General features: G+C 35.2%; 4 protein-coding genes across 11 annotated transcripts; 2 read left to right on the forward strand and 2 right to left on the reverse strand.

The window, feature by feature from the left end:
* Positions 1-276: 276 nt before the first annotated feature.
* Positions 277-7156, reverse strand: LOC108459529 (uncharacterized). 2 transcript variants are annotated; one of them, XM_017758915.2, is made up of 2 exons: positions 6607-7146; positions 277-533 (listed from the first exon to the last, which is right to left on the reverse strand). In XM_017758915.2, exons 1-2 carry the CDS (start codon positions 6963-6965, stop codon positions 512-514), a joined length of 381 nt encoding a protein of 126 aa, XP_017614404.2. In that variant the 5' UTR covers positions 6966-7146; the 3' UTR covers positions 277-511. The 2 variants fall into 2 exon arrangements, with proteins under 2 accessions (XP_017614404.2, XP_052882871.1); XM_053026911.1 differs by lacking the exon at positions 277-533 and adding an exon at positions 5835-6092 and having other exon boundaries at positions 6607-7156.
* Positions 442-6811, forward strand: LOC108459893 (probable phospholipid-transporting ATPase 4). 2 transcript variants are annotated; one of them, XM_053026910.1, is made up of 11 exons: positions 442-837; positions 1226-3060; positions 3145-3255; positions 3364-3640; positions 3722-3810; positions 3920-3992; positions 4079-4288; positions 4390-4515; positions 4700-4798; positions 4891-5082; positions 5169-6811. In XM_053026910.1, the coding sequence occupies exons 2-11, from the start codon at positions 1331-1333 to the stop codon at positions 5802-5804; spliced, it is 3543 nt and encodes a 1180-aa protein (XP_052882870.1). In that variant the 5' UTR covers positions 442-837; positions 1226-1330; the 3' UTR covers positions 5805-6811. The 2 variants fall into 2 exon arrangements, with proteins under 2 accessions (XP_052882870.1, XP_017614782.1); XM_017759293.2 differs by having other exon boundaries at positions 1256-3060.
* A 4955-nt stretch (positions 7157-12111) lies between the features above and the next one.
* Positions 12112-15443, forward strand: LOC108460692 (tRNA N(3)-methylcytidine methyltransferase trm141-like). Of its 6 annotated transcripts, none has more exons than XM_017760281.2 (9): positions 12112-12440; positions 12658-12747; positions 12894-12998; positions 13306-13413; positions 13583-13654; positions 13729-13775; positions 14053-14161; positions 14262-14386; positions 14966-15443. In XM_017760281.2, exons 1-9 carry the CDS (start codon positions 12240-12242, stop codon positions 15000-15002), a joined length of 894 nt encoding a protein of 297 aa, XP_017615770.1. In that variant the 5' UTR covers positions 12112-12239; the 3' UTR covers positions 15003-15443. The 6 variants fall into 6 exon arrangements, 4 of the variants coding, with proteins under 4 accessions (XP_017615770.1, XP_017615771.1, XP_052882987.1 ...); XR_008281601.1 differs by having other exon boundaries at positions 12113-12440; positions 14311-14386; XM_017760282.2 differs by having other exon boundaries at positions 12113-12440; positions 13725-13775; positions 14099-14161.
* A 354-nt stretch (positions 15444-15797) lies between these two features.
* LOC108458986 (U-box domain-containing protein 34-like) lies at positions 15798-20894 on the reverse strand. The gene is made up of 9 exons (XM_017758364.2): positions 20750-20894; positions 20423-20520; positions 20163-20284; positions 19409-19636; positions 18572-18905; positions 17981-18082; positions 17458-17904; positions 16091-16888; positions 15798-15986 (listed from the first exon to the last, which is right to left on the reverse strand). Exons 1-9 carry the CDS (start codon positions 20892-20894, stop codon positions 15798-15800), a joined length of 2463 nt encoding a protein of 820 aa, XP_017613853.2.
* Between the last annotated feature and the right edge of the window lie 985 nt (positions 20895-21879).

Consider the following 21879-nt stretch of genomic DNA (forward strand, 5'->3'; position numbering starts at 1 on the left):
TAAGATTTTTAAATTAAAAAAGAAGAAGAAGATAGATTGAATTTTTAACTTTTAAAAGGCTAATGTTTAATTTGAATGGGTGATACGTTTACTTCCGGTAAGGTTAAAAACATTGGTGATGGTGAGATGCGAAGTAAAAGATTGCACCTCCTAAATTTCAAATCCTATAAAAGTGTAGGGACTAATAATAAATTATGGGGGGAGTTGATAGTCAAAAAGTCCTAAATCTTTGGAGATTAAATATAGAGGTAAACAAAGTAGGATTATAAAGTCTAATTATAAGAGTAATTTTGTTTTCCATAAATTAATGAACGAAGAAAATCTTTTGTTATTATTATTACAAGGGATGTGACACGTAGGATAAAAATAGGCCCCACAAAAAAACAACGTTAGAAAAGATAGGTTCTGTTTTGGCTGATTCCATTTTTATATAAAAACGAAAAATGAAGATTGAGTGCCATGGCCATGCCACCCTTCTCTTTTCTCTCCTTCTCTTGCAAAACCTGACCCATCAACACATTATGCTTTCTCTTCTGATTTTCATAAAATAAAAACCAAGAAACCTTAAAATTTTCATTATACACAAAAAAAATATAATAATAAAAAAGAACAGAGATTTATAAATATTACGTATAGAAGTGAAGGGGCGAAGGAGACCCCGGGAAATCTTGTTATTGGATTCGAAGAAACAGAGGGAGGGGGAAGCCTTAAACCCTGGCTTTTCTATCTCTCTGTTTCTCTTTTTATCTCTACACGTTCTTCTTTAATCCAAATTAACCATTAGAGATATTGCCTACTTCATTTGGTATTGAAGATGAACCAGCCTCTAGATTCCAGGTAACTTTTCATTTCGAGTATTTGGGTTGTTTTCTTTTGGGTCAAGTATCAATGATGTGTTGTGCATTTGTTGAAATTTCAAAGTTTCAGCTCAGCATTGTCTCCTTTGTCCATTACACCCTTATTTTAATGATCTTAGCTTAAAAGAAATGTTGGGTACGTGTGTTTTTTGTTTCTTGCCTTTCTGCTATCAAATTATATATATATGTGTGTGTGCGTATGCATGCATGCATGGATATATATATTATGTTGGATTCTGAGAACCGCTGCATGGGGTGTTCTCTCTTACCTTGGAATTTCTTTTGGGTCAAATTTGTAGCTTTCACCAATGTTGATTTGTTGTAAGCTTCATTTTGTAAATATGAATCATTTGGTATTTGGAAATCAGGAACTAAAGCAAAAAAGCTGCGTGTTATAGGTGACTGAGTGGTAGATTTTGGAGCTTGTCTTTGTTTGATAGTAAATAAATAAAGAAAAGCTTGATTCTGAGAAGATGGCACGGGGTAGGATAAGAGCAAAGCTCCGCAAGAGCCATCTTTATTCGTTTTGTCTATTTCGAAGTTCAGGGAGCGGGGGACAGTCTATAGGAGGGCCCGGATTCTCAAGAACTGTATATTGCAATGAACCTCAAGTGCTCAACCAAAAACCTTATCGATCAAATAGCATATCCACAACCAAATATAATTTTTTTTCTTTCTTACCAAAAGCTCTGTATGAACAATTCCATCGAGTAGCCAATTTGTACTTCCTTGGATGTGCAATTGCTTCACTTACACCCCTTTCGCCATTTTCTCCTGTGAGCATGATTGCACCTTTGGTCTTCGTCGTAGGGCTAAGCATGGCGAAGGAAGGTTTGGAGGATTGGCGAAGGTTTATGCAAGATAGGGAGGTTAATAGTCGGAAAGTTCATGTTCATAATGAGGAAGGCGGCTTCGGTAAAAAGACGTGGGAAGACGTTCGAGTTGGAGATGTGGTGAAAGTGGAGAAGGATCAGTTCTTTCCTGCAGATTTGCTACAGTTATCATCAAATTACGAGGATGGAATTTGCTATGTGGAGACCATGAATTTAGATGGTGAGACCAACTTGAAGGCAAAGAAAGCTTTGGAGGCAACCTTGGGTTTGGATGAGGATGATAATTTCAACAACTTCAAAGGAATAATTAAATGTGAAGATCCCAACCCTAGCCTTTACACCTTTGTTGGTAACCTTGAATATGAAGGTAAAGTTTATGCTATTGACCCTACCCAAATTCTCCTTAGAGATTCAAAACTCCGAAATACAGAGTTTGTGTATGGGGTTGTGATCTTCACTGGCCATGATAGCAAAGTCATGCAGAACTCCACCAGGTCTCCTTCCAAGAGGAGCAGAGTAGAAAAGAAAATGGATTATATAATTTATGTTCTTTTCAGTGTCCTTCTGGTGATATCATTGATCAGCTCTTTTGGCTTTGCTGTGGAAATTAAGTACAGCATGCCAGTGTGGTGGTTTATGCGACCCCAGGATGCAGATGAATACTATAGTCCCCAAAAGCCTGTAATATCAGGGCTTAGCCATATGGTGACTGCTCTCATGCTTTATGGATATTTAATACCTATTTCTCTTTATGTTTCGATTGAGGTGGTGAAGGTTTTGCAAGCAACCTTTATTAATCAAGACATACAAATGTATGATGAGGACACTGGGATTCCTGCTCAAGCACGGACATCTAATTTAAATGAGGAACTGGGCCAAGTAGACACCATCCTTTCAGATAAAACAGGCACTTTGACCTGCAATCAGATGGATTTTCTCAAATGTTCCATTGCTGGTATTCCATATGGTGTGTCCCCTAGTGAAGTTGAACTTGCTGCTGCAGAACAGATGGCTAATGACCAGGAGGATCAAGGTGAACTTAAGACCCTTGTCGCTTCCAAGAAAGAAAACGCTCATAAATCTCCCATAAAAGGGTTTAATTTTGAGGACAACCGACTCATGAATGGGAACTGGTTGAAAGAGCCTACTGCAGAACGCATTATGTTATTTTGCCGAATATTAGCAGTTTGTCACACTGCTATCCCTGAGCTGAATGAAGAGACCGGCAATTATACATATGAAGCAGAGTCGCCTGATGAAGGATCCTTTCTTGTTGCTGCCAGAGAATTGGGTTTTGAGTTTTTCCAAAGAACTCAATCAAGTGTGTTTGTTCGTGAAAAGTATACGGCTTCAGGAAAACCAATTGAAAGGTGGGGATGGCAATGCATATCGCTTGTTCTTTTTAGAATCTTTTTTTATTTGAGCATCTTAATGGTCCTTTGGGAATCTTGTAGGGAATACAAAATTTTGAATGTGTTGGAATTTACAAGCAAAAGAAAGCGGATGACTGTTATTGTAAGGGATGAAGAAGGGCAAATTCTTCTCCTGTGTAAAGGTGCTGACAGGTTAGTCTCTATGTTGTCCTTTGACCTCATCATCAGGGAATTCACATGGTAGCCTACACGAATGTGTTCCTTCAATGGTATGATGGCTTGTTCCTCTTTTTGGCACAGCATTATTTTCGATCGGTTGGCAAAGGATGGAAAATTGTATCTGGAAGATACCACTAGGCATTTGAATGAGTATGGAGAAGCTGGATTGCGTACATTGGCACTGGCTTATAGAAAGCTCGAGGAGTCTGAGTATACTGCTTGGAACAATGAATTTCAGAAAGCAAAAACATCTATTGGGGCTGATAGAGATGCAAATCTTGAAAATGCTGCAGAGATGATGGAGAGGGATTTGTTTCTCGTTGGTGCTACTGCCGTGGAGGACAAACTGCAGAAGGGGGTATGTGTTATTACCCTTGTTTGGTTTCTCTAACACACTTGTCGTTTGGTGTATTTCATTTTCAACCTGGTATCATTTCAGGTGCCCCAATGTATCGATAAACTAGCACAAGCCGGTTTGAAGCTCTGGGTTTTGACAGGGGATAAGATGGAAACTGCTATAAATATAGGGTTTGTCTCCTGCCATTTCTCTCGTTATTTTCATCCACTAATGGTAACCTGAAAGGTGTAAAGATGTTCCATGATAGCTATTTAGTGAAATTTTCTCTTTGTGATGCAGGTTTGCTTGCAGTCTGCTAAGACAAGGCATGAAGCAAATCTGTATTACAGAAAGTGGTTCAGAGGACAAACAGGTATGTATTTCTCTTGACAGGAAATTTTCTTTTGGAAATTGATTTCATTAGATGTTAGACTTTGTTGCCCTTTTGTTACTCATCAGGAAGTCAAGGAGGACATATTGAAGCAGATCACCAATGGTTTAGAAATGATCAAACAAGAAAATGATCCACATGCTGCCTTTGCATTAATCATTGACGGAAAGACTCTTGCATATGCCTTGGAAGATGATATGAAACTTAAATTCTTAGGCTTGGCGGTTGAATGTGCATCTGTAATATGCTGTCGTGTGTCTCCAAAGCAGAAGGCACTAGTAAGAATTTTCTATGTTTCTAATGGATTAAATCGGGTGATATTCCTGAAAGTGAAGATCTTATTGTCTATTCTCGGTGATTTTTTTTTCCTTGGCACCAGGTAACAAGATTAGTAAAACAAGGAACTGGGAAAACCACCTTAGCAATTGGTGATGGTGCAAATGATGTTGGAATGATTCAAGAGGCTGATATTGGAGTTGGTATCAGTGGTGTGGAAGGTATGCAGGTTGGTAACATCTTCTTACATCCTCATCAACTGCCAATAAATGTTTTGCTCTCAAATATGTTTGATGTTTGTAACAATTATTATCAAATTGTAGGCTTTTGCTGTTCTATCTTGACATGATGCTTCTTAAGACTGGTTAATTTTTCATGTTAGTGAAATTTACCAAACTCTTTCCCGTTTTCAGGCTGTAATGGCCAGTGACTTCTCTGTTTCCCAGTTTCGTTTCTTGGAAAGACTTCTTGTTGTCCATGGACATTGGTGTTACAAGAGGATCGCACAGATGGTAATAACGAGGAATTGTCTGTTTCATTTTCTTGTTTTTTAAATGCTTGGCCCTCCTCTAATGCTGTACCAGTTGGGGTATTTTGGATTCAGATTTGCTATTTCTTCTACAAGAATATAGCGTTTGGCCTCACCCTCTTCTACTTCGAGGCATTTACAGGCTTTTCTGGACAATCAGTTTACGATGACTGGTACATGTTGTTGTTCAATGTTGTTCTTACCTCACTACCAGTAATGTCACTAGGAGTTTTTGAGCAAGATGTTTCTTCTGAGGTCTGCTTAGAGGTTAGTTTTGTAAAAGGCTTCTTTCATTAGCAATTCATCCATGTTAGAGTTGAGACTTGACTTAAAAGATATTGCATGTCTTGCAGTTTCCTGCAGTATATCAGCAAGGACCTAGGAATTTGTTTTTCGACTGGTACAGAATACTCGGGTGGATGGGAAATGGTCTATTGTGCTCTTTAATCATTTTCTTCATCAATATTATCATCCTGTACGACCAAGCTTTCCGTGCTGAAGGCCAGACCGCCGATTTGGCTGTCTTGGGTACAACAATGTTCACTTGCATCGTTTGGTCTCTCAATTGCCAGATTGCCCTCACAATGAGTCACTTCACATGGATCCAGCACGTCACAATATGGGGTAGCATTGCTGCTTGGTATATATTTCTCTTAATTTATGGCGCGGTATCTCCTAGAATATCTGGCAATGCCTACCAAATCCTAGTGGAAGCCCTTGCTCCCGCACCCATCTACTGGCAGACCACCCTCTTAGCCACAATCGCTTGTACCCTCCCTTACATGGCTCATATAGCTTACCAAAGATGTTTCGAGCCAGAGGATCATCATATCATCCAAGAGATCAAGTACTACAGGAAAGATGTTGAGGATCAACACATGTGGACTAGAGAACGGTCCAAGGCACGACAGAAAACTAAGATCGGGTTCACCGCACGTGTGGACGCAAAGATCAGGCAAGTCCGAGCCAAGTTGAATAAAAAACAATAGCCTTTTTTGAAGATTTTTTAGGGCCTCACCTAACATTTTTAACATTGAGCCACAATTATTTTCTTGATCTCTTTAGATTACACAAGTCCCATTGATTATACAAAGGCCTCTGGGTGCTGGGGGCAATTGTATTGTATTGTATTGTATTGTGTTGTCTGTACACTACTCGACACACACATAACAAGAGTTGGTAGCCGGTGAAAATAGTCTATATCTTCATCTTTGTTACAAGTTGCCTTATCTCGGCTTGCCTGTGTAAGTCTGAAAAGATGTACAATCTTGCAAATGCTGTTGATGTAAGAAGAAAAAAAAAATGAGGATTTGAAGCAAGTCATCTTCCTTGTTTTCATCTAGTACACACTTGTTTTGATGTTGGCTTCTTGTATCTCTGAATTTTATTATTTTATACATATTTTTATATATTAAATTCATTGGAGTATTGTTTTTGATAGATCTGTACCATTCTTATTATCAGTAACTATGCTAGATGACCTGATCTTGATCAGAATAATCTGTTTAAGGCAATCTAAAGCCTCAGTAACTATGCCATGGGTCTTTAGTCTCCCCCAACTTGAGAAACTCAACCAAGAAACATTAATTTCCAAATTTCATAGATGTGGTTTTGGCTTAGGTACCAGACAAGTAATAAATTTTCTTTTTATAGCTATATATAGGATTCTGGAATTTTGATGTTGAAGAATTTTTGGACATCCCAAATCCCAAAGTTCACATAGGAAAAGACAGAGAGAGAAGAGACAAGAGAAACAAAAGTAGAGAGTAGGCAAGGATGAGATGGGATCACCTCCAACCATAGACAGCCTGGGTGTAAGTGTCCTTGATCCACCTGAAACTCTTCCTCAAATAACCTTTCATCTTGCCTTCAACAGCATAAACCTTGTAGCTAGCAACCCTTTTCTTCCTCTGCAACTCAGGGTCATTAAAGCTCCAGGTTTTGGAAGAAGACTCAAAGGAGCTTTTGCTTTTCTTCATCTTAATCTCTTTGCCAAGCTGATTTGGTTGAACAGAATTAGCATAATTAGCACTGTAACACCTCAAGTCCTGCATGTTGCTAGGCCCTCCTCCTTTACCTCCATAGTAACTCTCCATCTGCATCCCCCCATCCCTGGATGATTTGGATCTAAAATTGAAACCCTCCATCATCAAAACTAAACCAAGATTGCAAGGATGAAGATGGGAAGATGTGGCGGTGGTGGAGGAGAAAATAAATATCCTTGCCTTTACTTTACTTGCCTTCTTTTTATTTATTTGTGAAGTTGTTGAAAACAGATGGTGATGGCCTCGGTATAATGGTATTAGTTTAGTATTATTAATTCAAGTGGGACTCCTCCAACTGTTGTCACTAGTTTAGCATGCATTGCATGGGGCAGCTAATGTTGAATGGGAATGGCCATTGATGCCCAACTTCCATGTGTTGTGCTTCATGTTTGACTAGGTCAACGAATTTGGAATTGAGAGATTGTCCAAAATTTACATCATTTTTAACTGTTCTTCATGTACTCTTCTTTCTCTTGGGGACTGCATAGCCGCCCTGGGTCCGATCTGTTCATAATTTATCAATTATTCGCAAGTTCTCTTTTTTTTCTTTTATAAAGGTTTTAAAATAAAATTTAAATTAACTAATATTTTTTTAAAAATAATTATAGAAAAATATTTCATACATTATTTTTGGATTTTTAGACTTAACAAGTAGATTGAGGATTTGACAAGCATATTATAAAATATAGTAATATATATATATATATATATATATATATAATATTTATAACACACTTTTAGAATCTAAAAACTCGATAATATATTAAATAATTGTAACACCTCTTAACCCCAAACCGTTACCGGAACGAGGTTATGAGGCATTACCGGACATATCAGACAACTTGCGAATAATTTACAATTAATATAACTTTTATGGTATAATATAATAATTAAGTCCCTATCTTGAACTCTCGAAGTTCAAACACGTATTAAAAGTAGAACGGGACTTGTTCGAGTATTCCAAAATTTTTTTTTTATAAAAATTTCGGCAGCATTTCTGCTTATTTTTACCTAAACCTCCTGCAAATTCAAATCAAAACAACCAACACCAATATTTCACATTCATATAACTATTATTTATATCATTAACAAAATTTTAACTTAATAACTATCATAGCATCATTCAAAATTGATTAAAAACTTCATTCATTTAACAACTTAATGTTCATGTATCAAAATATCATGTACTTTCCTTACTATTTCATTTAACCATCTAAATTTTATAAATCATCCTTCACTACCCAAAGTAATATACATATTCAAGTGACTAAACAACACCTATGTACATGCCACTTTTATCCAAAAGAAAATATACATCACCAAATTTGTGTTGGAGTCGGGATTGTTTTGGATCTTGAGCGAGACACTTGACTTCTACTAACCTGTGCGGAAACAACCGTCTGCTGAGTATGGATATACTCGATGGTATTACTATAAATCGAGTCATATCAACAACGGTAAAAACATAAATATTAAAATACCTAACAATTAATGTCATATGTACTAATTCATAAATCAATGTATTTTCTCAAACTTAAATTTATATCACTTATGAATATACATTTCATACTTTTCTCTTATTATCACAATTCCAATTTCAATTCGTAATTCTTCTCATTTCAATGCCTCAAATTCACATTTCAATTTTTCACCCTATTAACGTAACTCGTACTTTGGCGGATACACGGATCCAACCAAACACACCAATATGGCACCCAGTGCCTCATCGGATAGTACCTCATCGAATCTATCCGAAGAAATATAGTGACACCCAGTGTCTCATCGACTCGAGGTCGAAGTATCCCTGAACACTTCCAATCCTATGGCATGCCAACTATATCCGACTCAGCCCGACTAGTTAATAGGGTATTCAATTCACTTTCTCAATCCTATATCACTTTCAATTCACAATTCAAATCACCAATCATTTTTCAATCAATACACTTTTCAAATAATTACATATTCCATAATTCACTTATTCAATTCAATTTGATTCAATTTGCATCACTTTCATTTTCACTCAATATTCATATCAATTTCACATACTTACCTCAAGTCTTACTTACCATACATAACAATAAAAATTCAGCAATCAATAATAATTAAAATTCAAATTATAGTAATACACACGTAATTCTCCGTTTTAGTCCTCGATGACTTTCTCCTTTCCTTTCGATCTTGATGCTTGGGTTCTTTGTTGGCTACTGAAAATAATAATTTATAATCATCAATACAACATGATTCAATTTAATTCATGGGCCTAAACATGCAAATTTAACCATTTTTAATGTATATATATAATTTCACCATTAAGCTGTCTACTTGAGTCATTATTACTAAATTATTTATATCTTGAGCTACAAAATTCCAAATTAATATCCGTAAATTTTTCTTAAAACTAGACTCATATATCTTCTAACCATAAAATTTCCAGAATTTTTGGTCTAGTCATTAGTACAGTTTATTCGTTAAATACTCCCTGTTATTTCATTTGACAGTTCTGACCTCTCTCTACTAAAAATAAATTATCTCATTGTACAGAACTCGAACAAGGTTCTTGTTTATTTATTTTGAAACTAGATTCATTAAGGAGTTCACATATATAAATTACACTCCATAATAATTTTTGTACAATTTTTAATTATTTTCCAAATTTAAAACAGGGCATCTCGAAATCACCCCGAACCAGTCTTACAAAATTTCAAATATCTCTTGATTCATCAATTCATTGCTTACACTATTTATACTATAAGAAACTAGACTCAATAAGTTTTAATTACATATTTTTTTCATCCTCTAGTTCAATTTATACAATTTTTAGTGAATTTTCAAAGTCAGACCATTGCTACTTCCCAAAACTGTTTTGATGTAAAATGTTAATAACCAAATTTATAACACCAATTCACACCTTATTCCTATTCAAATTTCATTTAAACTCAAATTTAACTATTAAATTTTCAACATATTTTCTTAATTCCGAATTTTCCTCAATTTAGTCCCTAAAACACAAAACTTATAGTTTACTTTGCAATTCAATCCTTATTTCATTTCTAACTTGAATTCCTATCAATTTAACCCCTAATTCATCTTTTTATTCAACATGAACAATATTTAGAAATCTAATAACTTTCAAAATATCAACTTAATTTCATCAAAACTTTGTTCTAAAGCTTTTAAAACATCAAAATTAGAGAAAAGGACTAAATTTAGCTTACCAAATAAGTTTGAAGCTTCAAAATCTAAATTTTCCCTTTTCTTTTCTTTCCTTTTCTTCCCTGTTTTTCGAATGCTCTCTGTTTCTTATTCTTCTTTGTTTCTTTTTATTCTTTTTCTTCATTTGTTTTATATACATATATATATATAATATTATTTAATAATAATAGTTAATAATAATTTATAATTTATAATTCAATAATAATCTAGAGAAATCTTTAGATTTTTTCTTTGTTTGCCGCCTCAACTATACTAAATGGTCTATTTTCCATTTTGGTCCTCTTTATTTTCTTTTAATCTACAATTTAACTTTCATCCTTTATTCAATTTAATCCTTTTACTAATTACTCTAAATTAAGCTAAATTTACTTAATTAAAACCTAATTAAACACACTACTAGACTCATAAATATTTTTTAATAATTATTTTGAATTTATTTCACTAAGGCGGAGGCGATAACACACTTTTACGGTGCCCACAGATTTTGGGTCATTACAATAATTACCTTTAAATATTTTACTATTTTTTAAGACTTTAAAATAGATAAATGACATTAATAAATAATTAATTTAATTAAAGAATATTAGGTGCAATAGTTAATTACATTAAATTTTCCAAAAAAGAAAAAATGGAACTAGACATGAGAGATGCTAAGAATAAATAAGGATGGAGATTTGAAGTTGTTGAGGTTTTGCCTAAAACAACATGACTGAAATCATTGTTTTTAGAATTAGAATGGATTAATTGATTGGGTGGAGAATCGAGTAGAATATCAATTTAAATAAAGGATTAGATCTGAAAATTGATTGAATTAATAATTAAATAAATTAAATTAATTTTTTCTTTTTAATAATATATTTAATTGAATAAAAAAGTAATCAAATAAAAACAAATAATTAAACTAATTTGATTACGGATTTAAATTTTAAAAATCTAGGTTGAAATATTATCTTGTTAATGGTAATAATCAGATCAAGACCATCAAGAGAAAAATAAGTGAAAGTGTTGGTTTTCCAAGTGGTGTTTAGGGTTCTGATTCGGGGTTCAAGGTAAATAAATTATTAAAATGTCATTACATTATTGAAAGAGATTATGGATGATGTGATGGAATGGTCTATAAAATAATTTCTTCACGTCGTGGGTGTCTCATAATCTAGTTATATATAATGCACTTTACAAATATAAAAAAGTGATATAAATACCTTCTAAATTTTAAAAAATGATATATATACTTAAAAATGTAATATAGAAGATTTGATTTTGTAATCTTAAAGGATTGGGTCAACCCGTTAAGAATTTCAATTGTAGATAGACTTTAATCTTGATTGCTGATGTAATCCAACCTATACCATTGCATTTACGAGAGCTCAACTATAAAGAAAGACATTTCCCCTAATTTACAATCACTCAGTTGTAATCTTTTATAGTAATTTAATAGCGTGTTATTGCCTTCTTGTGATTGTTTTGTCCTTTTTTTCTTTTTCTTTTTTGTCTTTGAGTTGTTTTCATTTTATTTTTAACACTTTAAAGAATTTCTATTAAGAACTTAGAGGTTAAGCTCTTGGCATGGGTTGTAAAGTCAGGTTTTTTGGTCAGTTTCTGAGTTAGAGTCACCATGGTGAGCCATGGTAAGAGTGAGCTGGATGGTCCGTGTCTGTGAGTTAATTGAGTTTTGGTTTAAAGAATAAAGGAGAGAAGAGTGATTCTATAATTAGCTTTTATTCTCTGAACTTTTGATTCAATTTTAAATTATCATGTTAAAATTTATGGAATAAAATAGTTTTTTAAACATAATTTTTTAAAATTTATTTTAATAATTTTTAAAAGTTAAAATATGTTTATAGTCCCTATACTTTCAAAAATTAAGAATTTAGTCCTCTAAATTCAGATCCAACTATTAAATTTAGGTTAATTACGGCATCTTTTTTAATTAGTAATGAATATTTTTATTATTTCAAAATGCCATGACAAAAATTCAAAAAAAATAAATAGTGTTAATAGTTATACCTGATTTTAGAATATAAAAGATAGGGACTAAAATTTTAAAATACAGGGACTAAATTCTTAATTTTTAAAATGTTTAGCTCAAAATAATTTTTTATTTGATAGAAAGGAAAATAAAAAGCACAAAATCAGCAAAGTGCAGAACCGGGGATAACGCTGAAAATGACAGTTGTACCACTGGCAATAGCAGTTGATCTCAGGTACCGTCGTTGGCGCCATCAATTTTCTCTGTTCATCAGCCATGACCCATGGTTTCGTCCGATGGTCATTCAAGCTGCTGGCAGATACCCGAATTTGGCCGAGTACTACCAGAAAAACGCCACCAAGTTTTGGGACAATTTCTATAAGCGCCATAAAAACAAGGTCTTTGCTTCTTCTTTCTTTCCTTAAAAAGAATAACTGTAAAGCTAACACTTTTATGTTTTGGGTATGTTCAGAAAACCCTTTTCTGAATTTCTGTTTTGATATAACATTTCTGGGAAAATTTACTAAGTGAAGCTTTTGTTCTTTCTGATTGTTTCGTTTCAAAAGGATAAATTATATTACATGGATTCTGAGTTTGACTATTTTGTTGTATTAGTTCTTCAAAGATAGACATTACTTGGAGAAGGACTGGGGGCAATACTTTTCTGATGATGCTAATTCCGCTAATGTCAAGGTTCTTTTAGAGGTACACTTTATGCTTCATCGATTCTAAAGCAATGTATATTACCTGTTAGTCCAATTTTAATAAGGTTTCTCATTTGTTTTCCATGGTGCTTAATTTTAAGCTTAGTTACTAATCTATGTACTTGATTGACCATTTTCTTCTGGCAGGTTGGTTGTGGAGCTGGCAATACAATCTTTCCACTTATTGCAGCATATCCCGAACTTTATGTGCAAGCTTGTGATATCTCACCTCATGCAGTCGCGCTTGTTAAGGTTTACAACCTTTTCTAACCATGAATATTTGGCATTTGGGACATAATTTCTATTTTCTTTATTTAAGAAGTTCAAATACCTGTTTGTGCCAATCCATCATTGAACATTTCCGGCTTAGTACACTAAACTTGCATATAGCTTGCATGTATGCTTAATAATGTTCATAGAACATTATTAATCACTGTAATTGTTAAGTTTACAATAGTGCTTAACATGTGAAGGGGAAGAGGTGTGTGTTGTTGCTTAGATGGTAAGTAAGAGTTGCTTATATGATTAGGCAGGACTAACTTTTACTGTTGAAATTCAGTCACATGCGGAGTTCAAAGAAGATCGGGTGAATGCATTTCTATGTGATGTTACAGTTGACAATCTTCTTGAAAAGATTAATCCGTTTTCAGTTGATGTAATTACCTTGGTAAGAGTACTGGAAATCCCCAATTCTGAGGTTCTGATCCTGCATCTAGTTACCATTAATGATTTGTAGAACTAATTGCCTGCTAATTTTTACTGGTTATTTCAAGGGAAATGTTCATGTTTTCATTTATTAAGGACAACATCTATATGGTAACTAACATGTTAAGCAGGTTTTCATGCTTTCTGCAGTTTCACCACATAAAATGCCTTCGATATTGCAGAATATTAAAAGAGTACTAAAGGTATATCTAAGATGTTACTTTTGAGATGGTCTGGATATATTCTTCAATCTAAATGATATTTTGCCTGCAGCCAGATGGTTATGTTCTCTTGCGAGATTACGCCATTGGAGATTTTGCACAAGTAAGTTGTGCTTCAATAATGTGCTCCACTTCAGTCTCATTTCTTCTGTTCCCACCTTGTGTGCCAGTGATATGTTTCTTCTGGTTTGCATCAATAGTGGCCTTTTTTAGTTGAATAAATCCTTCTTTTTTCCAAGTTACAGTACATTTTATAGAGGAAATGATCACATCTCAATCTGTTGTCCCCTGTTTTGCTTGGTTGGAACCTTGATTTTGTTCTGGGCTATACTTAGTCTTTTGACTCCTTTTCCTAAATTCAAAAAACTGTTTTAATTCAGTTGGCATGCGCCTTTCTTCTTTTGTTGCATGCTTTCAACTTATAAGGTGAAGCTAGGAAACAAGAATCAGATGATAAGTGAGGGCTTTTATGTACGCGGTGATGGAACTGTAAGTATGTTGTACGGCACAGATTATGGTTTCTCTTTTTTCACATGAAAAATGCATCTTATTGCCTGATTTGCTATGTTTGTTAATCTCTTCTCTCTAGTGTTCATTTTACTTTTCTGAGGACTTCTTGTCAACCTTATTTTTCCAAGCTGGCTTCAACACTGTAGATATCAGCACATACTGCAAGCAAATCAAGAATAGTCATAAGAATATAACTATGGATAGGTATGTTTAGTAGTTGATTATTGCTTAAAACTTAAAAGTTATCCATTCTTGTTATCTATAATAATTTTCTAAGGCATAAGTATGTAATTGATGGCGACTGTTGCATTCATATTATTGCTTTTCCCAGGATGTTCCCTAGTCTTCAGAAAGTATACGTCTGCATGTGCTCACCAGCACCTGTGAACTTACCAATATGTTGCTAATGCCTTGAATCAGATCTGAAACTCTCATATCATGAACATTATAATGTGTGCTACCATTCTTCTTCTGTGGACTTTCTGCTCTTATTCTTTGTAGACTGTTTACTTGATTGAATGAATATTGTTGGTAAGACAGCAGAGAAGATGTCCTGATTTAGTAAAAGAAAATGACTTGACAGGAAAAGATGAAACAAAATGCATGTGAGAGTTGAGAATAAACTACTTTGGTTTTTGAATGAAATTTCTCATCGCGAGATCTGTTGGAACTTGCTAGTTGCTATACACTAAAGGAGGCAAACTAGTTCTATTTCTTTTTCTCTGCTGTTCTTTTTGCTTTCCTTTCATTTTCTTCAATTCTAATGGTTATATTAATCTCCAGGCGCTGGGTACGAGCTGTTTTTAACAATTTGGAGTGATATTCCAGGGTTAGCTGAGATTATGTAACCCAGATGATGGTACTGTGATTCATATATTGAGTGTTCATTTATCAGCCAAAGCCAGGTTTGGGTGTTTTTGTGGCTGGGTTTCATAGTCCCAATATATATTTTTTGCTAAAATCCATGGAAGGAAAACGTCAACTTTTATCAAATTAGTTGTGGCAGTCTGGCAGACAGGATCCCGCTCACTGTTGATATTCAACTTACATTAAGAAATTATTCTTTTCTCTTATTAAAAAAGAAGGATCCTCCCTGTTGGCCGCTATTTAAGACATCAGTAGATGCAGATGGTTGGCCTTTCTGTTCCCAGTAAGCCTCCTGTCATGCTACTGGAAATTTTAGGTTCTGGATGTGATGCAGACTTTGCAAAATGGACTGGTTGGTTGACCAATATATTAATAAAGTTTTTTGCATTTAATACATTAATTTGAATGATTTAAGAAAAAAAGTATTAATTACACTTTTGGTCATAAGTTTCACATTAATTAGTGCCGCTGTGTACTAATTAACATTTTGCAATTACTTTTTATGGAGATCAACCATTAAAGAAACTGTAACTCGGTACATTTTAAAAGTCATCAATTTGTTCAAACAATCTGCAGGAACTAATTATATAGGTTTATAATCAAAAGATATCGTCTTCAAGCCTCCAAGGTGGATTTTCCATGTTAGCAAGAATGAGAAATATAAGTATAAGTATTAATCCATAGGAAAAATTTCAGGGTGATCTCTAGAATTACTCCTGGTCAACAGGCGCTGCAATGACTTTATCTTCTATGACGAAAATGACTTGGCTCTTCTCAACTGCTGGGGAGGTCCGGTACAAGTTACAAACGACCAACAGCTTGCTTCACCAGGCTTCCTGTTTGACTTTCCAGCAACGCCCCTGTTGGATGGAAGGATGTTGGACTTCCACACTCTGGTTATCGATACTAACCTTTGCCATCCGCTTCTTTCAGTGATCTACGTTTGAATGCAATTTCTACATTAGGGTTGTTTGTCCTTTTATCTTGATTATGCATAATGTAAAATAGACTAGTGACAGTAATCTTCATGCATTAACTAACCTGATTTTCTTGTGATCTAATCTCTGGAACTGAAATATGAGGAGGTGCGTTAGAAGCAACTTTCTCACTGTTGTTGGCTTCGTGTTGAATCTCACTGTTGTTCGCTATATGTTGAAGTTTGATATTCCTAAGGCGATTCAGCTCTGGTAACACAACTGAATCAAGGTCTGGCCTATCTCTTTTCCTTAGCTCACAGCACTGTAAAGCGAGTTTTGCTAATGATAAAGCCTCTTCAACGGGCCAGTCTGGTACTGTTGGATCAAGCATTTCCGCAAAGGTTCCTTTTTCTATTGCCTCCTGAATATGGACAGTCAGTCCAACTGGTGGCTTTGACGTTAGCAGCTGTAATAGAACCACACCAAGTGAATATAGATCTGATTTTACACCTAGCATTCCTGTTTGCTGATACTCTGGATCAATGTAACAAAATGTTCCCCGAGCTGCTGTTAAGCGATATTGAGCAACACCATCTGCAATAGATGCTGGAACCAGTCGGGACAAGCCAACATCACTAATCTTGCTCACATAATTCCGGTCTAAGAGAATGTTTGCAGGCTTGAGGTCACGATGTACCAGTGGCTCTGGCTTTGTTTGATGAAGGAACAGAAGGCCTGTAGCAATCTCAGCCGCTATTCTAAACCTGATTTTCCATGGTATTGAGGGAGTGTTGTCTTTACGAAAGAGCCGATCTTCTAAGCTTCCATTTTCCATGTATTCATAAACCAGACATCCATACTCAGGGCAGGCACCTATGAGCAGAACCAGGTGTGGATGTCTCATGCAGCTTAGAACCTCAACCTACATTACAAATTTATTTAATACAAATGAAAGGGAGGAAGAAGGACAGATAAGTTCTGCCACTATAAACACATGAAGGTAAGACCATACTCTTTATCTCCCCTCTATTTGGCTAGAGAAATTGCTGTGGACATCATATTTGTTGGTTTTCTAGGTGGCAGGGCTTTTAAAGGCTTTTATAAGTCATTGCCATCTTAAATTATAAGACTATGAACAAGTTTAAAAGAAGCTATAAAAGGAACATTTCTATAAATTTAAAATGAAATTAACTCAACATTCTTTGCTATTCTTCACTCATTTCAGATATTATATTCAGCTATCATTATAATGTCAAATGATGCCCGCCTCATTCATTTCTGGCACTTTTTTATTTCTTATTGTGATATATAGAAGCTGTGATTTTAAATATATTGCAATTGACAGATTACCTATAATGCAGCTTTGAGTTTTACTATAAGAGATGATTCAAACTTCTTCACCAAGAAAAGAGATACCCAATGTTTTGGGACACCGTAAAATTCAATGAAGTTTAATTGTTCTTGGGAAACAGGATTAACAAGCATAGTTACCTCTTGTTGGAATTGCTTCTGTCCTTGTGATATATCTGGCCTTAAGATCTTGATGGCTACAGCAGTATGGTCAAGGGTGGCTCTAAAAACCGGCCCATATCCTCCTTCACCAATCTTATGTGCACTCGCGAAGTAATCTGTCGCAGCTTCAATGTCATCAAGGGTGTATTTTCTATAAGCAGCTTTATTGTTAACCAGCTTATCTAGTGCTCTCTGTTTTTCTTCTTCCTCCTGATTGGCTTTCAATTCTGCGAGTTTTCTCTTCCGTGCCTCCATATCTGCTAAACGTTGGGCTGTCTGTGCTGCGTCCATAGCAGCCTTGGTTTTTTCCCTTTCTGCCTCTGCCAAAGCCACTGCTGCCTCCTCAGAAAGCTTGGCTTCCTCTAATTTGCGCTCTTCTGCTTCTTTCCATTCCTGAAGCTTCTTCAGCTGGGAAAAGAAAAGGCCCGGTCAAGAAAACTGGAAGTATGTTGCTAAGTTTTTATTGATAAGATCACATATGATCATAAACATCCAATCTTACCTTATCTTTTGCTACAACAGCTTCTTCGCAAACTGATTTAAACATATCCATGGATCTCTTTAATTCTTTTCGAAGTCGCTTCATCTCAACCTCCAAGCCTCGCTATGTAACCCATGGAAAGGATGAAATATGTCTCAATAATATGGTAACGGACTCATAAAATAAAGAATTGGAAGATATATTTAGGCCATAGGAAGACAGATTCATTTTGGACTGAAGCGCCTCAGAGGCACCAGTCACTGTATTCACGGTAATCAGGCAATCATAGTTTACATATTTGTAATGTAACGCTATCTTGAATTTCATCCATTTTAGAGAGAAAAAAGCTCAATAAGCTAAACTAATTGAAGGCTACATATAATAGATGTGCAGGCTTTTAGATTCTGGAGAACTCCTTTGCTGTAAACCTATCCCAGAAGGTCAGCAGCCAATAAAAATATTGTTAGATCTACTAGAAAACAAATCAAACAAGATGGAAATTGGATCTTGTTGCATAATAACTTGAGCCAACAAGTTATTTCAGGAAGTCATTGTATGTTTTGATGTTTGTACAAACATAATTCCTAAATGAATTTATCACAATATACTCACAGGAGTCAGGGAGGCCAAAGAACTGGAATTGTAAGCTGTACTTTCTGAACCGTGACTAGATATATCAGTTGATCCGCAACTTGGTGGCCCTGAAAAATCTGTTCTTTCTGGTATGGAAATTCTATGAAGAGATTCTGGTCTTTTACTTCTCTTTGAAGCTTTAGGTGATGTAACTTGTTTATTTGTCTTCAAATTCTCACATGGTCTTACTTGAAAGGAATCACTGACTCTATCAGAAGTTATTCCACTACTTCTGCCTTTACTGCTTGAAAAAGTTCTGTGTGAGCTAGTACGAGTTAGTGAGGACGAGCCATTGAAATGGGAGGATGTGGATCTGCATCAATGCTAGTGGTGTGAGTAAATACTTGTGGAGTTCTAAAACAACAGGCTTAGATCCCAATCCAGGAAATTAAGAAGTGGACTATTAGCAAGATTCTTCATAGAGAAGAAGGTGAGATCATTTCACATTTTTCATCCTAGTTTCTTAGTACTATGATATTAACATTGGTTGATAATTCTAATTTACTTTCGGCAATGATATATGAAATTCATTCCCCCTGGAAAAAGGGAAGCCTTAAGTGACATTTTCAGAAATGGAACTTGTTGAGATTCTGTTGCATCTAAACCATGGATGAAAATAATGCAATAAATGTCGCAGGCCTTGCTTACATTTTCTGTCTCAACTCTCAAGGTCTAAGACATCATGGTGATATATTTCAGTAGTTCTAAGGTTGATACTCATATAGTGGGCCTAGGAACTTAGGGAGATGTTAGTTTTGACTTTGCATAAGTTAATTAGTAGCCCACCAAGAAGAAATGCGGTGTATTTCATGTTACCTGCTCCTGCTTATGTCTTCAATCTCCGAGTTATCATATGTACGTGTGGACAGAAGCGCTTTCAGATGCTGTGAATTGTGTGGGTTTGTGCTTTTGCTGTGGTCGGATTTCTGAGACCTGCTTGCTAATCGGGAAGCCTGAACTCTTCCTTTGGATATGACGTATACTCCACAAGATTCTGGTGCAAGTTTGAGCAAGCTGGTTGGCACATCTGGATTTCTAAGTTTCCTGAAAAGACGATTTCCAGAATGATGTTAGGAAAATGCGAACCACACCCACACCCTTGGACTGCTTGATACCAAACAGTTTTACTAGGAGAAACAATCATGTGCGGGGAATAAATCTGGTACTAGTAATTGCAGAATTGAAAAATTGACTACAATTATCTGCAATGAATTTCTGTTCTTTATTCTGACCTGCAAATAAGAGTTTGTTTTATATTGCTTTTATGTTGCTGAGTTCATACTACCCCATGTCATTTACACAACTTCAAAGAACAAATATCAGTTAGCAAGTCCTACAGACTATCCGTATCTGGTGACCAATAAATCATGCATTAGCAAGTCCTACAGACTCTATCCGTATCTGGTGACCAATAAATCATACATGCACTTCTAATTCTCATAAATCACACTGGAGCCTTATTGTTCTTCCAAAATAATGGTTCCTATTGAGCCGGTTTCATTTATTTTCTGGAGGAAAATGACATTATTGAATAATATTCTTGAGAGGGAAAGAGAGAGAGGGAGAAGACCTTGTAAGAACATTCCGGCTGGAAGCGCCAACAATGATATTTCCAACGTCGTTGTTGTTGATGTAGTCAACCAGAGTACTTGGAACATCAATGCCATGGAGGACCATCTCATGTGATTCAATCTGAAAATGTCCCAGTGTTCATGAAAATCAGCTTCTCCAAAATGGCATATACAATATGGCATTTATATCCACTTGCATCAAACCCGATGACAAGAGAAAAATTTTAGGCTTGAGAGACTAATTTGCTAACGAACTTACCCCTTTTCGAGAGCAGTACCCTCGGCAAGAAAGGAAGTAGAGTTGCATCTCAGCTTCAGACGGCGGCCGACCTTCCATAGGTGTGGCTTCAAACTCCTCTGAAAAAAATCCCAAAAGAACACATATCAAATGCAACAGGGAATAAAAGTAATGTTGTTGCTCATTGCCATCTCCACTAGACAACATAAAATAAATTGAAGAAATGGACCGCAAGTATCAGCACAAAGTTTTTGGATTTCTGAGGAGGACACCACATGCTAAACCATAGTCACCGATGGACAAAAGGGATTGTATATCATGACCATGACGAAAGAGAGGGATACCTACGCGGATGCAAACTCTTGGTTAAAACATGAACGAAGAAGCATTTGGAGCCGGTTTTCAGCAGGTGATCCACTGCCCATTTTGCAGCAAGTTGGCTGTTCCTGTCCTTGTCAACGGCAATGGCTGTATATCCAGAGGTTTCTTCCATTGTCACAGCGAGCCGGAGGAAAGACTGCGTTATGATTAACAATGTAATGCATGAACAAGAATGAAAGAAACAACATATATCATCATTGTTTGGTCTTCTTTTTGTTTTTTCTCTGCTAAATTTGGGTAAGGGTTGCTACCATGTTTACAGGGAACAAAAAAAACAACTTCTTGCCTTCCTAGTTTTGTTTTCTCCATTTTTTCTCTTCTTTTCTAGTTACCAGGTATTCACTGTTGGGGAATTAGTTCTGCTCTTTACTCTTAAATTTCTTGGAAGCTTTGAACCAGAAAGCTGGCTTTTTTTTCCTCATTAATTACATTTAAAACAGTTTTAACCATGCACTGCTTAATAATAATAGTTCTTCCACACGATGCTCCATGGTTTCCATGTTCCAACACCAAACTGAAAATAGAATTAGTTTTCTTTTCATTGTTGAAAAAAATTATTATTATTATTATTATTTTTGGTATTTTGCATGTCGGTTTATGTTTGTTGTTCGTAACTATCCTAAGGTTCTTTTGAGAATGTAATGTGATTTATTTACGTAATTCTTGTTTGTATAGTATTATTAGTTTTTGATATGACATGCATTGTATTATATTTGTATTATTTAATAAAATATTTTTATTTCATAATCATTATTAAAATAATTAATATATATAATATTAAAAAAATGAAAGACTTTTAAATTGTACAATACTGAAAAAAATATAAGTACAGTTTTGAGCTAGAATTGCAAGGGTATTGGCCAGCAAATTACCATTGGGGCTTTAAAGGATTTTAATAGGAAACATGAGCCTCAAATCATCTTTCTCATGGAAACTAAACAAAAAGGGGGGAAGTTAGAGAGATTGAGAAGAAGCTTTAATTTTGATAATTCCTTTTATGTTGAGCTTGTAGGAAGAGCAGGGGGGGTTGCTTTATGGTGGTGGCAATCCATCAACATCAATGTTGAAAATTTCTCAAAAAATTTCATCAATGTGAT

The sequence above is a fragment of the Gossypium arboreum genome, chromosome 4 (genome assembly GCF_025698485.1).
Source record: "Gossypium arboreum isolate Shixiya-1 chromosome 4, ASM2569848v2, whole genome shotgun sequence".
Lineage (NCBI taxonomy): Eukaryota > Viridiplantae > Streptophyta > Magnoliopsida > Malvales > Malvaceae > Gossypium > Gossypium arboreum.

What these genes read in the sequence shown, in the direction of transcription:
- LOC108460692 (XM_017760281.2), top strand. Translation starts at nt 12,240, where the DNA reads ATGACAGTTGTACCACTGGCAATAGCAGTTGATCTCAGGTACCGTCGT. An exon ending in ATAAGCGCCATAAAAACAAG is followed by an intron (nt 12,441 to 12,657) that starts GTCTTTGCTTCT and finishes TTGTTGTATTAG; the next exon opens with TTCTTCAAAGATAGACATTA. An exon ending in ATATTAAAAGAGTACTAAAG is followed by an intron (nt 13,655 to 13,728) that starts GTATATCTAAGA and finishes GCCTGCAGCCAG; the next exon opens with ATGGTTATGTTCTCTTGCGA.
- LOC108459529 (XM_053026911.1), bottom strand. Translation starts at nt 6,965, where the DNA reads ATGATGGAGGGTTTCAATTTTAGATCCAAATCATCCAGGGATGGGGGG. An exon ending in CAGGCTGTCTATGGTTGGAG is followed by an intron (nt 6,093 to 6,606) that starts GTGATCCCATCT and finishes TTACATCAACAG; the next exon opens with CATTTGCAAGATTGTACATC.
- LOC108458986 (XM_017758364.2), bottom strand. Translation starts at nt 20,894, where the DNA reads ATGGAAGAAACCTCTGGATATACAGCCATTGCCGTTGACAAGGACAGG. An exon ending in CTGTTGTAGCAAAAGATAAG is followed by an intron (nt 17,905 to 17,980) that starts GTAAGATTGGAT and finishes TTTTCTTGACCG; the next exon opens with GGCCTTTTCTTTTCCCAGCT. An exon ending in AGAAGCAATTCCAACAAGAG is followed by an intron (nt 16,889 to 17,457) that starts GTAACTATGCTT and finishes TTTGTAATGTAG; the next exon opens with GTTGAGGTTCTAAGCTGCAT.
- LOC108459893 (XM_053026910.1), top strand. Translation starts at nt 1,331, where the DNA reads ATGGCACGGGGTAGGATAAGAGCAAAGCTCCGCAAGAGCCATCTTTAT. An exon ending in GAAACTGCTATAAATATAGG is followed by an intron (nt 3,811 to 3,919) that starts GTTTGTCTCCTG and finishes TTTGTGATGCAG; the next exon opens with GTTTGCTTGCAGTCTGCTAA. An exon ending in GTGGTGTGGAAGGTATGCAG is followed by an intron (nt 4,516 to 4,699) that starts GTTGGTAACATC and finishes TCCCGTTTTCAG; the next exon opens with GCTGTAATGGCCAGTGACTT.